Source organism: Dromiciops gliroides, chromosome 2 (assembly GCF_019393635.1).
Source record: "Dromiciops gliroides isolate mDroGli1 chromosome 2, mDroGli1.pri, whole genome shotgun sequence".
NCBI classification, from domain to species: Eukaryota; Metazoa; Chordata; class Mammalia; order Microbiotheria; family Microbiotheriidae; genus Dromiciops; species Dromiciops gliroides.
The window spans coordinates 426,154,036-426,172,614 of NC_057862.1; the positions used below are offsets into that span (position 1 = coordinate 426,154,036).

Consider the following 18,579-nt stretch of genomic DNA (forward strand, 5'->3'; position numbering starts at 1 on the left):
GCCTGTCCTGTGGGAAAGACCCCTGCATGCTTGAGGCCTGCAAGCTCACCTGGAGTCAGCCAAGTAACACAGGTGTCAAAAGAGTTAGAGATTATACCCCATTGATGGAGGCCAAGTGTCCAGAACAAAGGAGGTTCTGGAGTATTATGTCAAATTCTAAGCATGAAATTTTAGGAAAGATGTTAAGAGCACAAGTCACATCCAGCAAAGGGCAAATAGAATAAGAACTGACACTTATATAGTGCTTTAAGGTTTGCTGAGTACTTTGCATCTATCATTTCTTTCTCTTTTTTTTTTCATAAGGCAATGGGGGTTAAGTGACTTGCTCAGGGTCACACAGCTAGTAAGTGTCAAGTGTCTGAGACCAGATTTGAACTCAGGTCCTCCTGTCTCCAGGGCCGGTGCTCTACCCACTGCGCCACCCGGCCACCCCACGTCTATTATTTCTTTAGATTCTCCCAACGATTCTGGGAGGTAGCTGATGTTATCGTGGCCATTTTGCAGATGAGGAAACCAAGGCCAAGAGAGATTAAGTGATTTGCCCGGCGAGTTCAGCATTCTGCCCACTGTGCCACCTGATGTCAGACATTTACTTAAAGAGCCCAAGGATATTTATTCTGGGAGATGGAAAGACATAATTTCTGTCCTCAGATACTTGAAGAACTGTGATTGGGAAGAAGAAGAGTTAGCCTTATTCTGCTCGGTCCCAGAAGGCACAGGGGAGCAGTGGGTAAACATCACATGGGGACAGGTTTTGGCTCACTCTTAGGAAAAATAAGCCCTTCCAATTAGAGTCAACCCAGAGTGACTGGCTGACTCATGAGGCAGTGGGCTCCCCCTCTCTGGAGGAGTTTAAGTGGAGGCTGATGCCTTGGACAGTTTCCTGCTCAAGTATCAGTCAGTCAATAAGCATTTAAGTGCCTACTATGTAGTTGGCACCGTGCTAGACAATGGGCATTCAAGTAGAAAGAAAGAAACCATTCCTATTCACAAGGAGCTTCCACTCTGAGGGGGTCAGGGGAGAAGGGAGGGACAAAAAGCACATCTATAAGTAGATACAGCATGAACAAAGTGAGGAAATACAGATAAATGCAAGGTCCTTTGGAAGGAAGGACACTAGTTGTTGGAGCGATCAGGAGAGGCTTCGTGCCTTCGTGCGGTTCCTGAGCCACACCTTAAAGCAAAAGAGGAGAGGGGCTCTGTGAAGAGGAGGTGAGGAGGGGGTGCATTCCAGGGATTGGGGATGGCCAGGGCAAAGGCACAGAGATGGACAATGGAGTGTCATGTGTGAGGAATGGAGAGAAGGCCAGTTCGGCTACGTCTCAGAGTGAGAGAGGAGCATGGTCCGGTGCTGCTGAAAAGCCAGGTTAGGGCCAGGTTAAGAAGGGCTTTCAAAGCTAAACACTTTGTATTTGTCCTTGAGGCAATAGGAAGCCATTGGAGTGGATTGCACAGGAGTTAGACCAGAACCCCCCTAAGGTCCCTTCAAACCCTGAGATTCTGTGAATGCCTGGTCTGTCATAATGAGTGAGCTCTCAGGGAAGGGCCTCTCCCATTGCTTCAGAGAGCAGGCCATCACGGGGACAGGGCTGCATCACCAATCACTCAGGGTTCCTATCTATGGGAGTTGGATTTTCTGTTGGGCCTTAGCTTTCTCTGTTGTGCTTCTTTCTCTGGGCTACAGGGAAACGTATCAGCAATGTTCTGTCAAGGTACTTGGCTAATAGCTAAGTTGGGGATGGTAGAGAAGTAGAAAGCTTCACCATTGCTTGAATAATCAATTCAGTATTAATTAAGTACATATTATATACCAGAGACCTTGTCTTCAAGAAGTCTGTTAATCTAATAAGAGGTCAGTCTAATAGAAACTCAAGTATGGTATAGAGAAAGACTATACATGGAATTTGGCCTTAGAATACTTGGGTTCAAATCCTGACTACTACTTCCTAGTTGTGCAACCCCAAGCAAGTCATTCTACATCTCTGGGCCTCAATATCCTCATTTGTGGCCTCCTTCACTGAGCCCTTTTAGGAGAAAAGGGGTTTATAAACTATAAAGTACTCCAGGAACTTGTTATAAAGAAGTGTCCCATTGCATTTCACAGTCATGATCTACCCTCAGCCTAGAAGAAACCCAGAACTCTCCTAGGCCATTGTGGAGATTTCAAGCGCCAGTCCTGGGTCCAGTCCACCAAATAGGTCCTGCATGCCTGGTCTCATAGGCATCATAGTATAGTTTGAAAACTAGATCCAGACTATCTCACCTTCTAGTTATATAACTTTGGGTAAAATACTTCATCTCTCTGATTATCAGTCTCCCCATCTGTAAAATGGGAATGATAATGCTCGCACTACCTACTTTGTAGGGCTGCTGTGAGGAATGTACTTTGTAAATCTGAGAATAAATTAGGGGACTTGTAATCAGAGGGGAGCCAAAGCTCCTAATGTATATACAAATTAAAGATTCCTCACAAGGGAATGAAATAATCCTTTTTTTTTTAAATGATTATAGAATCCCCTTCATTACTGCCTGAGACCCACCGCTCCCTGTATTTTTTTTTTATCTCAAGTACATTTAAGTGTCAATTAAATTTGAAATACCTACATTTGTCAGCATTTCATTTCGGGCCAGTGTGATGTGCCGCCGATTTGTCCACGCATCCTGACACATAAAAAAACTCCCGAGATGCAGATCGTCCTCATTAAAAAATAAACCTGTGCGATCACGGCGCTGCCGAGCACCACGGAGCACATCCCCGGCTCGGTGGCGCTGTGTGGCTGACATGATATTTTAAAAGCAACAGCCGCGGCTGTCACTCCTGTCATATGCCGGGGCTAACGGGAGACATGTTAAACTAAACATTAGAAAGAGATCAGCAAGTCATCTGCATGGGAACTCGGCGAAGAGATTAGGTAGGCAGAGGCTGGGGCAGTCATGTGGAGATGATGAGGGTTGGCGCGCTGATGGACAGCAAGCTTTGCTTTGCCCCTCGAAGGCAACGGCAGCGCTTGCTGTGGAGCTGGGCTCCCTGTGACCTGCCTATTCACAGACAGCTCTTTGTGTATAAAATCCAAGCAAGTGGTGGGTGGCAGACTGCAGGGTAGTAGCTGAATTGGGTTAATGAGAGAATAGATGCTTCCCCCACACACACACCCTACCCGATTCCACTGCCTTAAGCTAATAAAAAATTTAAACTTGGCCGTCGTCAATGGTTCATCCTTCATCTTTGACAAATATCTGACTGTATGTTTTAGGGAGTAACACCAGGAGCTGAATTTAAATAAGTTGATTTTTAAAACTCACCTTGGTATTAATGGGGAAGGGAAAAGCCCCACAACACTTGGAACTTCATTGTTTTAGATGCCACTGATGGAGTGTTGGTCTCTCCCCTTTCCCCACCCCCTCTCCCCACCAAGGAAGCAGATCAAGGTAGGCTGACATCACACCAGGAAAGTTCCTGTTTGGAAGCCCAATTCAAATGCCTCTTCCTCTAGGAAGCCTTCCTTATTCTGCCCCCTTCATTTGGTAAAGACCTTCCCTTATTATTGCCCCCTTATTTTTATAGCTCTAAAATGCATTTATGACAGATTAAAATATATTACAGTTATCTGTGCTTGTGCCTAATTCCCCTACTGGACAGTAAGTTTCCTAAGTATGGGCATCATGATCTATCGAAACTCCACATGTCCCTTAGCACACAGTACAATGCTCTGTACAAAATTCGTAATACATACAGAATGAATGATATCTAGTATCTCTTATGATACATACCCACGTTGTTTCCTTCCTCCCGCCTTCACTGGGTCATTTCAGAGCACAGCTCTCCATTAGCCTACCCAGAGTTTTAAACCACTGTTTTCTCACCTCCCTGGCACTGCTTTCCTCACCTACAAAATGAGGGGATTGGGATGTGACCAGTAAGATGCCCAAATAGTTGCTTGCTACAAACTTCTCCAACCCTAAAACCTCAAAAGAAAGGAAGTGTGAGCCAGATATAGAGGGATTATAGCTGAATCCACCAGATCGGATGACAGAACCCACCCTTACCCCCCCTACACATAATCATTCTATGAATTAATCTCAAAGAACTTTTATACTTAGAGTTCTAGTTCAGTGTCCTAATGTTTACTGTAGTGAGTACTTTAATGTACCAAAAACACAAATAAGCTCAAAGGCTTGTGATTCAGGGTCTGCATGAAACACACATCCCCTCCCCTACTCTGTAAGAACGAAAGGAGGGAAGAACATCTGGAACAATCTCATGTGGTTAAAACTGAATTGTGTGGTAGTCAGAACTGCAGGTTAGGGGGGAGCATAGCATTGAACCTACCTAGAAATACAACAGAGGCAAGTCCACTTTCCCTAGGAGCTATCAGGCCAGAGAATAACAGGCCTGACTAACCACCATATCCACTAATATAAGGAAGTCAAGGCTACCTAGCAGCCCAGCCTTAAAAGTCCTCTTATGAAAGGGAAAGGACCAAAGAATGAAAGAGAATACTGTGAATAAGATCGAATCACCAAAAGAATCAAGAGGAATGGTCTGAATCAAAACAAATGCACAAGCCAACAAACTAACCGGCGGAAAAATGAGTAAAACCTCAGAACAAAAACACATTTGTCATTTATATAATGCAAAAGAAAATAAACCAGGATTACCCGATGAAAGACAGAATCCTATGAACTCCAGAGATATCATGGAAAAACCACAAGGAATTCCAGAATGATTCAAAAGAAAAACAAAACTTGAAAAAGAAATTAGAAATAGATGTAGATCAAAAATTGAGTTCTCAACATGGAATTAAAAAATACAAAGAGCAGAGTAGGAAGAGTTGAATACAATAGGAAAAATCTTTCCAAAGAAGCAGAAGCAAAGAGGGATGGAGGGATGGAGGGAGAGAGTGTGGGAAGGAGGGAGGGGTGGAGAGAAAGAGAGAGAGAATGAATAACAGATTTAGAAAATAAAAATACTGAAATAGAGGAAAATTTGGCTGAACAGAAGAAAAAGGCAACAACCTTAGAAGAATATATGAACTTTATACAAGCCTAAACAACCAGCCTTGAAGACAGGATGTACAAAGATGATTTAAGGATCATAGGTTTCCCAGAACACAACAAATCAAAAAACCCACATACTGGAATGCAGAAAATAATACATTAAAAGTATCCAGTGCAGACAACAAAACATTGACCAAGAGAATCCACAGATCACCATCAGGAGGGAAACCCTGTGTTTCAAACTCCAAGATTAGTAGTACTTAAATTTAACAGTTTTGATAAGATTAAAAAAAAAAAGTTTGCAGGCATCCAGTAGTAAGACCTTCAAAGATGAAGGAAAGTCCATCTCAAATAATAGGATTATTCTACATTCATATGAAATTCTTGGAGAAAATGGAATACCGTATCCCCAAAAAGGAAAGGAGCTCAAGCTAAAATTAGAGATTTGGAGTAATTGTTCACTAAGATTCCTTCCATCGCGAATGTTCTATGTGCTAACATTCTATATCCTAAGGTACCTTACAGGTCTAACATTCTATATTTTAAGGTCTCTTCTAGCTCTAACTTTCTACCTTATTTTTAACAACTCAGCAAGGACTATAGTGCTTGAACTGTGACTTGACCATCTGTCATAGCATTAGGAAACAGTCTCTTTTTGCCTGTGAAAAGCAAACCATTGACTCTTTCATAGACCATGGAGCTCTTTCTTAGAACTGTAGACTTTTAAATTTGAAAAATACCTCGTAGACGAAGTAGGTCAATCCTGTCATTTAACAGATGAGGAAACTGACCAAAAAAGAGGATGTCATGGCAAGTTAATGGTTAAATTAGAACTAAACCCTTGCCCTGCTGACTTCTAGTGCTCTTACTACTTTACTATATTTCTTTGCCAAAGTCTCCCTCTCCCATCATTGATACGTCTTGGGGTTTGAGGGAGCATATGGCTAGGTGGTACCATAGGTAGAATGCTGGACTTGAAGTCAAGAAGATTCATCTCCTTGAATTCAAATCTGGCCTCAGACACTTACTAGCTGTGTGACCCTGGGCAAGTCACTTAATCCTGTTTGCCTCAGTTTCCTCATCTGTCAAATGAGCTGGAGAAGGAAATGGCAAATCACTCCAGTATCTTTGCCAAGAAAATCCCAAATGGGGTCACAGAGCACTGGGCACAACTGAACAACAACAACAAGAAGCTCATGACCTGCTCTGTCTTTGATCCAACCAAGAGAATGACACAATAAGTGTACTTACTAGTTGGTGACTTAAACAACAGGGGGTTTTTATTATATAGAATGTTAAAGTGCAGGGCTCCTTTTTCCCCCAGTGGCAGAAAAATGTGGTTAAGCATGTACATTTCTTTAGCAGTCCCAAACTCGTGATGTCAAAGTACAGTTCACCAGAAAAAGGGCTTTGCTCTCATGTTTCCTGAAGTTGCTAACAAGTTGAGTTGAGTTGAGTCAAGAGAATGTGTCAAGCTATTATTCACAATCTATCTCAAAACAGGAGGGAAAACTAATCAGAAAGAGTGCCCTGTCAAGAATTTGAAATGAATTTGAATCCTGTTGAGGTTTTTTCATTTAATTTGACCCAACCATGAATCATACATTCTTTCCTGAAGAACTGCTCATCAGAGCAGGAAAGGATTTCAAAGGTCTCTACCTGAACATCACTCCTCACCCCTCCCCAGAATGTCTCTGACAAGAGGTCATATCCCTGCCTCTGTTTGAAGACCTCAGATGGCAAGGAACTCGTTACTTTACAGTCCATTCTAATTTTGGATAGCTCTAATTACTAGGAAATTTTCTGAAGTATCAAGCCAAAAATCAGCTTCCTTGTAACTGATACCCATCACTCCTAGTTTTGCTTTCTAAGGCTAAAACAGAACAAGTCTATTCTATGTTCCATGATAGCCCTCATGTCCCCTCTTAAATCTTCTCTTCTCCAGGCTGACTCATGTGGCATGGTTCTGGGTCCTTTTACCATTTTGGTTGCCCTCCTGTGCTTTTTGATTTGATAATGTCTGCTTTAAACATGACACTCTAAACATAATTCATCAACTGTCCTCTAAACAGGATAGATCACAAGAGAACTTTAATCTCTCTTGTTCTGGACACTGTTTATGTTCATGTAACCTAAGAGTATATTCATTCATTCATTCATTCAGCTATTATTTATAGAGCACCTGCTATATGCAGAGCTATGGGCTGGGTAATGGGAGAGATACAGAGATAATTGATATAACCCCTGCCCTTATGCAGCATATATACAAATGGCTATGGTGGGAAATAAAAAATAAGAGCTCTAGCGTAATACGAAATGTGAGGCTGGACAAAGGAAAGATTGGTTCTGACTGGTGTGTATCAGAGAAGGCTTCCTGGAACAGGTAGCGTTAGAATTGGATCTTGAAGAGTAAATCAGATTTGAAAAGTGGAGTGGGGCCAGAGGAATGACATAGGGAACAGGAGGAGCAAAAGCATTAGAGTAGGATATCCCATTACATAGGTGGGAAATGGCAAAAGTCAAATTGGTCTGGAATACGACTTGACATGTCCTAGTGAAATTGTCACCAGACTTGAAATCTGAAGACCTGGGTTCCAGTCCTGGCTCATCAGTTCCTAGCCATGCGACCTTGGATGAGTCACTTTACCTTGTTGAGCCTTATTTCATTTATCTGTAAAGTGGTTAAATAATGTTCACCTGGGCAGCTAGGTGGCGCAGTGGATAAAGTACCCGCCCTGGATTCAGGAGGACCAGAGTTCAAATCCAACCTCAGACACTTGACACTTACTAGCTGTGTGACCTTGGGCAAGTCATCTAACCCTCATTGCCCCACCCCCAAAAATTAATAATACATTAATAAATAATGTTCGCATTATCTGCCTCATTGGACTGTAGTGAGGAAAATATAAACTGCAAGTGCTATAGAAATGGGAACTATTGTTTCATACTTACATATTATTACTGTAACGATTGGAATAACGCCACCTGCTGGATACTTACTATAGAAGAGTTCTGCCCATGAAGCGAAGGTCTTTGAGGGCAAGACCAGGAGTCTTTTCTTTGGCATCAGGAAGTGACGCGGACTAGTGGGAGGAGGAAGGAAGAGACTGGCGCTCAGTCTCGTGCTTTTTCCTGAGGACGCTGGCGGAGAAGGGAGCTAAAAATGTGCTCTCCCTTTAATAGATAGAAATCTAGGCCTTTCTCTCTCTCTTTACCAAATTCTTATTCTCCTTAATAAATGCTTAAAAGTCTAACTCTTGCTAAAGCTTATAATTTATTGGCGACCACTCATTAGATATTTTAGACAGACAAGCTAGAATTTTAGCCCTTAACATTTCTTATTTCATCAAGGATCCTTGATTTTTAGTCCTGTGGAGATTTCACCAATACAACTCTTCCACTCCCTTGTACACAGTCCTTGCGAGTTGTTGTGGCCAAAAATGGTCATTAACCATTGACACAGCCTTTTTAAACTAGGGTGAGTGAAAACTTTAGTGGGAGTGGTTATCATTATTGTTGTTGTTGTTCCTAAAACATAATTGTCTCTTTTTTTTTTAACGGAGCAGTGAAGGTTAAGTGACTTGCCCAAGGTCACACAGCTACTGTCAAGTGTCTGAGGCCAGATTTGAACTCAAGTCCTCCTGAATCCAGGGCCTGTGCTTTATCCACTGCATCACCTAGCTGCCCCCCATCATAATTGTCTCTTAAGAGATTTTTGAAAACAGGAAAGAGATGTTCTAACTCCTAAAGATGATCTCCACTCTAACCTATGCAGACTATCCTGAAACCTTTTTTAAAAGGGAATAGTGACAACAGTAGGTCACATTTACAAAGCACTTTATTTTTGCAAAGTACCTTACATAAATTATTTCATTTGATTTTTGTCTTCCCTTGCCAAACCTGAGTTACTTCTACCATCTTATTTCACCATACTTTCTTTCATATGGCTGGATTCTCCTGGAGAGAGTCTCTCCTGGATCAACTGGCTTTATTACAAATGTCTGCTATCTGATTTCCACTGGGCCCTCAGTACTTCCTAGCAATTCTTGTCTTGTTCCCTGGTTGATTCTCTACCACCCTCTCCAGAGCAGTTTCTTTCCTCTCTTCACACATCTCACCACCTCCTCCCCTCTTTTTCTCAGCAGAGGTTCTCCCGCTTTACTTTTCTCAGACAATCAAGATCATCCATTATGAGCTTTCCATTTCCCCAAACCACACCTCAAAATTCCTTTTCATCAACTAGGGCTCTCCTGTGCTAGTCTCTGATGGAAAGGTCAGCCTTCTTCTTGCCAAGGCCAACTCCTCCAGTTATGCTTTGGACCCCATTCTTTCCTTTCTTCAGGTGTTTGCCTGAATGAATCCTTCCCTCTCATTCATCTTCATTTTCTCTTTATCCACCAGCATCTTCTCTGCTAGACAAACATACCCAGATCGTCCCCCATTCTAAAAAAATAAATAATAAAGCTTCTCTTGACTTTCCCATTCCCTCAAACTATTGTCTCTTGCTCTCACAGCCAAACTCCCAGAAAATGCTGTCTACTCTCATTACCTCCATTTTCTCTCCTTCCACTTACTTCATTTTTTTTTACCTTTTTTTTTTTGTTTTTGTTGTTGTTGTTGTTGTTTTGCAGGGTAAAACCCTCTGCTTACTTCTTTGTCCCTTGTAGTTTGCCTTCCAACCCCACCCTGAGATGAAAGCTGCTTTCTATAAGGCCACCAACATTTTCTTTTTTTCGTTTGGTTTTTTTGGGAAGGGCAATGGGGGTTAAGTGACTTGCCCAGGGTCACACAGCTAGTAAGTATCAAGTGTCTGAGGTCAGATTTGAACTCAGGTACTCCTGAATCCAGGGCTGGTGCTTTATGCACTGCACCACCTAGCCACCCCCACCAACATTTTCTTAACTGCTAAATCCAATGGCTTTTTATCAGTCCTCATCTTTCTTGGCTTCTCTGTAGCTCTTAGCACTGCTAGCCACCTCCTTCCTCTTGGACATTATCTCCTTCCTCCCTAAGCTTCTATAATGCTGTTCTCTCTTGGCTCCCCTCCCCAACTGTTTGACCTCTCCTCATTTTCCTTTGCTGAATCATTGTTCTCCCAGCCCCTGTTTTGCTGTCTCCCAAGATTCTCTCCAGAGCCCTCTCATCTTCTTTCTATGCATTTCTACCTTAGGAATCTTATCTACCTCGTGGGTTCAGTTATCTCTATTCATAAGACTCCTATATCTGTATATTCAGTCTTAATCTCTTACCTGAATTCCTCTCATATTAGCAACTAGATGCCTCCTGGACTTTTTTTTTTTTTTGGTGAGACAATTGGGGTTAAGTGACTTTCCCAGGATCACACAGCTAGTAAGTGTCAAGTGTCTGAGATCGGATTTGAACTCAGGTCCTCCTGAATCCAGGGCCAGTGCTCTATCCACTGTGCCACCTAGCTGCCCCTCTCCTGGACTTTTCAACCAATATGCTATGTAGGCATCTCAATATGCTATGTAGACATCTCAAACTCCACACATCCCAAACAGAATTTCCCCCCAAAACCCACCCCTCATCCAAACATCCCCATTTAGATGATATCACTAGCCACCCACGTTCATAGCCTTAGAATCATCCTTGATCCTCCCTCTCTCTCATCCTCCCCAATAAGTTACAGGTGTGTGGATTCTACCTCTGCAGTATCTTTCACATCTGTCTCCTCTCCAGCCACACTGACTCTACCCTCATTTAGTCCCTTATCTTTCAACTGGACTATTGTAATTTCCTAGTTAGTCACTCTGCTTCCATTCTCTCTCCTCTCCAACCCTCTTTTTACACTATTACTAAATTGATATTCCTAAAACACAGATCAGATCATGTCACCCTCTGACTCAAAATCTTTTAGGATAACATACAAAGTCCTCATTTCAACATTTAAAGCCTCTGCAGTCTGGCTCCCAGCTACCTTTCCAGGTTCGTTTAATATTACTCCTTTTCATGTATTTTATTCCAGTCAAACTGAACTGACCTACTAAGTGTTCTTCATGTGTGACATTTCATATCTCAACTCCATGCCTTTGAAACTGCATCTCTCCATGTCTGAAATGCATTCCCTCCTTCCCACCACCTCGTAGAATCCTCCTTAGCTTCCCTCAAAGCACAACTGTGGTATCACTTCCTATATAAGTAAAGTTTTTCCTGATACCCCATTTATTAGTGTGCTCTCTCTCTCTCTCTCTCTCTCTCTCTCTCTCTCTCTCTATATATATATATATATATATATATATATATATATATATATATATATCTTTCTGTCTCTCTGTCTCTCTCACCTGTTCTCTTGCTCTCTCACTCTCTCTCCCTGTTCCTCCCTCTTTCTCTTCTTCCCTCCCTCCCTCTCTCTCTCTCTCCATGTTGAATCTACTTTGCACTGCTCTGTATAGATACTGTCTCCCAAATAAACTATAAATACCTTGAGGGTTTAATTTCTGTCCTTGTATCTCCGGTACCTCACATAGCACCTCACACATAGGATTCCATTAATAAATGTTTGTTGAATTGAATTGAACAACCCTGTGAACAGAGTGCCATGGGTATTACTGGCCTCATTTGTTAAATGGGACTGAAGCTCAGAAAGGTTGCCTTTGTACACCCAGCTCATACAGGTCAAAGGAAGAATTCAAATTCAGATCTCTCCTGAGTTCATTGCTCTTTCCACAACCTAATACTCTTTCTTATGTAATAGCAGCTAACATGAATACACAAAGATCTTTACATGTCTCATTTGATCCTTACAGTTTTATGAAGCATCATATGAGGTATCATCATCCCCATTTTACAGATGAGGGAACTAGATTGATTTGCCCATGGCCACACAGCTGGAAAGAGCCGTATGAGCAGAGTAGACATCCTGGATGAGATGGGCATCTACCAGTGGACATCCCTGTATCTATAGGAGACACTGGGTTAACAGACAGCAGCTGCCTTGGCCTCAGATCTGGGGTGGGGAAGGAGAACCACCTGTAAAATGTGAAGCTTTGGAGATCTAGTGACTGGGGTAGATGAAGGGAGAACAGAAAACACCAAGTTATAGGCAGGAACATCATAAATCAGAATGAGACAAGATGCTGAGAGGAGCAGAGCAAGCCAGATGGCCCAGCAACAGGATGGACAGCAGGATTGGTGAACCAGGCAGCTCCACCAGTCTGTCCGGGCATGTGGTAAAACAGGAAATAGATTGTCTCCTGATAATATATGGCTAACCTCCTTCTAATGAGTACTGGCCCCACATTCCTTGACCAGTTAAAGGAGAAAGTCTCATTAAGACCCAGCAAGAGGCTATGAGGTGTAGTTAAAAGACCCAAGTTCTAGCCCTGGTCGCTATACACAATCCATGGAACATTGGATAAGTAAGTCCTCTGCCTCCTCAGCCCCATTTTGCTTATTTGCAATGTGGAGATATTGCAAGGAAAGTGGTTTATAAGCTTTAAAGCACTGTAGAAATGTTGTAATGTTCACTGTTACTGATGTAATGGAAGGCATGTTAAATTGAGAATCAGAAGAACTGAGTCCAAATTCAATCTCTGCCACTGAAATCTTAGTCAAGCCACTTATTTGTGCCTGTTTACTTAAATGTGAAAAGATGAGGTGGGACTAAATCAAAGGTTTCAGACTTATTGCTCCCCAACTCCCAAATGGACCCACCAGGATTAAAATATAATTGGGAAATGTTTGACAAAATAAATAAAAATTCAACACAACATAGATGATATGAAGTTTTCTAAGTCAAACTGCAGCTCACAGGGTCTGTTTCTATTTGAGTTTGACACCTTTGGCCTAGCTGATCTTTAAGGCCCCTACCAACTCTTAAGTCCTATGAGTCTATGACCCTGTTATTATTGGGTGAAACCCTTTCCCTTCTCATTTGGGTAATGTCACTCCTCCCTGACTCTGTACTCAGTCAGAAACATGGTCTGCCTCAAAGACATAAAAAGGACCAACCAGAGCCCAAGTTCTTTCTTGTTCAAGAAGAAATGAGGTAGAGGGATTTGAGCAAGGTCCTTTCTGCTCAGAGGAAGGGGAAAAAAATGTGCCCAGCAATTTCACATGACTATAATGGCTAGGAAACAATAGCCAGGGATTCAAGTATGATTAATAACAACAAAGTAGCATCCCAAAATTACTCTTCTTTCCATTGTCTTTATCGAACTTGGCACTGCCTATGTCTCTGGGTCTTGGGAGTTGTGGGAGGGGGATACCTTAGTAAGTTCTGGCCAGTGTATAATTCATATATACTGTGGAGATATTTTATATATGCCGTATATGTGTTTGTGTTTATAGGTAGAGCTCATAGGTGGCTGACAAGGCAGATGTATTTTTTATAATAATTAATATTTAATCACCATATCACAGATGAAAAAGACTCTCTGAAGAGGCATCTGAGAGAGAATTCCAAAGAGCCACCACCAATCAGCAAAAAATTGCCTTTCCATATTTCTTCTCCATAGGGTTGGCTGTTAGTTGTTCTGTTGCTGTGCATGCACCACTTTGGAGAAGGACCTCTAACCAGATATTCAGGTTCTTTGTAATCTACTACTCCCCTTTCTGGAGTCTGATTGGTGTCTACTACTCCCTTAGTGCCCTTTGCTTTCATGGAGTCATGGACTCAGTTCTGGAAGGACCCTTGGATCATAGATGATTAGGGCTGAAAAGGAACCTTAGACTCTAGCATAGAATGCTAGAATATATAATATCAAGCTGAACAGTACCTTAGACCATGGATTGTTAGCACAGGAAATATTAGAGTGGTAAGACACCATAGAGATCATTTAGTCCTACACTCTCACTTTACAGATGAGGAAACAATGCCTTGTATAGTCACTTTGAGGATTCTCATTAGAATTTATCAGATGTCTCAGTTTATCTTTAACCATGTGTTTTTTGATGTTGCATTGCATCTTGGGGCCTCCCAAAAATAGGTTTAAAAAGTACGTCTATTTTGAGTGGGGAAATGTAACTCAACATTCAGAATTTCTCTTCACTGAGAACTTGATGTGTGTGGTTGCCACAACTCTAAGGACTGGAGAAGGGGTGAAGCTTTCAGAGAAATTCGGCCCAGGCTGCAGTGGTGCTGGGCCACTCAGGGTGGCACCGGGAAGAAGCTGAGATATGTATTCCTCAAATGTGATAACAGGCTGCCCCGGTCAGTTCCAGGCCTGGCCCCCCTCAGTGCAGGAGCTCTAGCATGGAAAAGGGGAGCTGGGATTGCTTCTTCTAGCCTGTATTTTCCCCTGTCCTCTAATCAAGTATTAACTCTGCTCAAGGTATCTCATAATTTCTTGTCTTTTGTTTTCCTCTTTCCTTCAGCCTGGTAAAGCCCTTGCGACACTATACAGTCTTTCTCTCTGAAGACTCCTCTGATGATGATCAGCGGGAAGAGGATCCTTTCTCTGGCTATTCTGACAACTTCTTCTTCTGTACTCCCTTTGAATGGTCTCTCTCTCCCTCTCTCTTCCTCTATGTCTTTCTCTGGGTTCGTTAGTGTTAAGCATTGAGCTCTGCTCCATGACCCTGCTTGTGGTCTGTAGTGCATGGTTTGGCCTTTGCTGTGCAAATCTAAAGCATAGGATGTGTGCACGGATGTTTTTTCTGCCTTGGTCCTTCCATGGATAGAAAGAGCTAATGGTTTGATGCAGGAGCATGCTCTGCCATTTTCCTGCACTGGGGATAGACCCCACCTGCCTTCTCCCCATGATATCCATTTTTTTTTCAAGTTTCCCTCTCCCTCCCCAAACACCTTCTTCCCATCCCTCCCACCCCCATCATAATTCATCATTCACTGCTACTGCCTTCCTAGCATCCCCCATCAAAGACTCCTCCCCTTTGGCTGCCAGCTTCCAGCATGACACAAGCCTGGACCACTTCACTAGGCAGGCATCTCCTCTGTGACATCATTACAGCTTGCTTTTATTTGTACCGTTTTTCTGTTCTGCCTTTGTTGCTTTAAACAGGAGTTTGGGGCTTTGTTCATAGGTGTCTTTTACTTTCAAGACTGATTTGCTTCTCTGGCTAATCTGTTGTGCTGTGCAAATAACATTTGGGGCACTCACCAGGAATTAACAGACCTTTGGCTAACAGCATGGTCTTACTCAAATCAGAATGCTGTGCCAAACCTCAGGATGTATTTTAGTGCCCATGTACAGAAACCAGCCAGTTTTGCCAATTGGCCAGCCCATCTCAATTAACTTAACTGAAAACCAAATTACTACAACAAACTTTTATCGAGTTCATATATAATTCATTAAAAATGAAGTCTGTAAGGAAATGTCTTTGTGGCAAAAAAACCCAACCACCCTTATTGATACTGATTTCTATTTTTAAAACCAAAGTATATGGACCTAAAAATTATTTTTTCTTTAATAAGGGCTGTCTTTGTCAGGATTTGGGCATATCCTTCCTTGGAAAGAAGCTTTCCCAGTTGCACAGATTGCTGATTATGGGTCCTGTTGTATAGATGAGCAAAGCTTTGTGTTGGGATTAGAGGTCATCATCCATTAGAGCTGGGGTGAAATTTGGAACAAAGATGGTTAGAATATGGAACATAGAATATTACAGCTGGAACAGATCTGACAGCATAGAATATTATAGCCTAATTAGATCTTTTTTTTTTTTTAAGTGAGGCAATTGGGGTTAAGTGACTTGCCCAGGGTCACACAGCTAGTAAGTGTTAAGTGTCTGAGGCCGGATTTGAACTCAGGTACTCCTGACTCCAGGGCCAGTGCTCTATCCACTGTACCACCTAGCTTTTCCCTAATTAGATCTTAACACATAGAATGCTAGACCTGGTCTAACTGGCTCTTGGGACCAAGAGTGGAAGAGCTAGAAAGGACTTTTGGAACATAGAATGGTAGGACATAGACTATTACATAAGAAGGTGTATTAGAGGTCTCAAGTAAGTCTCTTTCCCTCTCTGTTATTCATATATATGATGAAGGGGTTGGATCTCTAAGGTTCATTCCAGCTTTCAACTTTCATGGTTCTAGGTAATCTAGTCCTATTATTTCCCTTCCTGCATTTTTTTTGTGGGTTAGGAAACCAAGGCCAAACTGGGGCAATGAGTAGAAGTTGTAAAGAAGCAAACTGGAACCTGATGTCAGGAGAACCTTCCTAATCGTGCTTGTGGTTCAGCTGTGCCCCATTCTTCTTGGTAAAGATGCTGGAGTGGTTTGTCATTTCCTTCTCCCAACAGAGCAGCCTTGAGAGGTGGTGGGTTCTTCCTCCCTGGAATCTTCACGCAGAGGCTAGGTACTTGTTGGGTGAGTTACAGTGTAGGAAGAAGCAAAATAATTTGCCCAGAGTCACACAGTGAGCTCTTGATAAGGCCAGCCTCCTGATTCCCAGTCTCCTTCCATGATTCCGTCTTGCTTCCTTAAAGGGCTATTCTTGCTTAGAGACTTTGCAGTGATCCATGGAAACAAATTTCATTGTGGTAGCAGTTGGACAGTAAAGAAAAGAAACCATATTAACTTGGTCCCCCAAATAGTAAAAGTTTATTCATTTGAATCCCAATCATTCAAGTATGGTATATATGATTCTTAGTGAAGAAAGAGAATGACATTATTTCTTCCTCTAGGAATTTTTAACCTCCAACTTATGAACTAACAATATATTCTGAAATCAGTTGATTTTTTCCATACTAAAGGCTTAAGGAATAAAGGATTTCTTTAATATGCCTTTCAATCCAGGGTAAAGTAGTAGTTAATTATTTTTATCACTTTTAAGTTTAATGCATTATTATATATTACTGAGCAGTTCTAAATTTAATGTTTTAAAAATTAACAGAATTCATGTCGTTTCTTAGATCCCATTTTCTCTTAGCTTATAAACACTATGCTTGAAAGCAGTGAGACTTCTGTTTCTTAATTTGTTCTATCATTAAAAACCTTTCAGTAAGTAACTCATATTGAAACTCACAGTCTGGCAAAGTGAGTAGAATGCTTTAATGGTCTGGAAGTCAGGATTACCTGGGTTCAAATTCCATCTCTGAAATTAACTGTGTGTGAGATCCTGGGCAGGTGACTTAAGCTCTCTGTGCCTCATACAACTGGATGGGACTTGCTTATATACTGGTCCACGAATGGATTGCAATCTGTGTTGGGAGAGGGAGTTCTCATATCAGGAGTTCCCAATGCTGAATTAATCACAAATTATCTGTTTCGGTAATGTTTAACTTACATAGACTGATAGATCTATATGTAACCTTAAAACCTAGGTTAGAACAAAGAACATAGAATGTTAGAACTGAAAGAGACCTTAAAGGTAAATTTGTTCCAATCCTCATCATTGAAGTTCAGAGAGGGAAGGTTTTTTTTTAACTAAATTAACTTTTATTGTCACTAGCAACAAGTTTGAGTTTAAATATCAAGCGGAGGAGTATGACCCATTACGATCTCTCACAACTGTCCAAGAAACCTGGGGAAGATGTGAGAATCCTTGTGGCCAGGAGATGGTGCTGTTTCTAAGGTTCCCTGACCAGCGCCTATTACCTCGCTTTAGCCACAAGTAACTACACTGAGGCCAGAGAACAATTGTAAAGCCTGGGTACAATCTGAGTAAGGGGTTTAGATCTTGAACTCTTAGGAGGTGACTCTACCTAAGCTCCATACTTTGGGCCTACTGAGATGGTAGTCTGCCTGGTAGCTTTAGAGGGCAGGCAAGAATCATAGAATCCAAGGGTAGTAAGGGACCTCATCAGTCAGCTAGTTCAGCCCCTACACAAAAGGAATCTCCACTGTAACACACCCAACAAGTACCTAGCCTCTGCGTGAAGATTCCAGGGAGGAAGAACCCACCACCTCTCAAGGCTGCTCTGTTGGGAGAAGGAAATGACAAACCACTCCAGCATCTTTACCAAGAAGAATGGGGCACAGCTGAACCACAACCACGATTCGGAAGGTTCTCCTGACATCAGGTTCCAGTTTGCTTCTTTACAACTTCTACTCATTGCCCCAGTTTGGACAAATGGAACAAATCTAGTCCCTCCACCATTCCCTGTGATGATGATCCTTGAAAACAGCTGTCATGTTTCTCTCCCTGAGTCTTGTCTTTTCCAAACTAACTATGCCCAGTTCCTTCAAACTTTCCTCACATGACATGGTCTCAAGGCTCTTTGATTTCCTGGTTGTACTCCTCCAGATACTCTTTAGCTTCTCAATGTCCTTCTCAAACCATGGTCCCCAGAATGGCACAATACTCCAAATGTGGCCTGCCAAGAGCAGAGTACAGTGGAACTGTCACCTCCCTGATTCTAAAAGCTATATCCGAGATCTCATTAGCATTTGAAGTTGCTACATCATAGTACTAATTCATAGTGAACTCACTAGCCACTAAAACTCTCTGGTCTTTTTCAGAAGCACCTCTTTCTACCTATGCCTGCCACATCTTATATTTGTGAAGGTGGTTTTTCGTACCCAAGTGCTAGACTTTACATTTATACCTATTGAATTTGATCTTATTAGAAGCAACCCAATGCTCTAGCTTTTCAAGATCCTATTGGATTTTTGATTCTATCATCTAATGTGTTAGCTATGCGTCCTTGCTTTGTGCCAT

At 42.0% G+C, this 18,579-nt stretch overlaps 1 protein-coding gene across 7 annotated transcripts in view; it reads left to right on the forward strand.

Moving 5' to 3' along the window:
- DENND1A (DENN domain containing 1A) overlaps positions 1–18,579 on the forward strand; it is a 673,977-nt gene that overhangs the window by 648,966 nt on the left and 6,432 nt on the right. For 4 of the 7 annotated variants that reach the window (XM_043984170.1, XM_043984173.1, XM_043984171.1 and 1 more), the window contains one exon: positions 14,338–14,463. The exons of the other annotated variants lie outside the window; for them this stretch is intronic. In XM_043984170.1, coding sequence (XP_043840105.1) covers positions 14,338–14,463 — 126 coding nt within the window. The remainder of the gene's footprint in view (positions 1–14,337; positions 14,464–18,579) is intronic. 7 annotated transcript variants of the gene reach the window in all.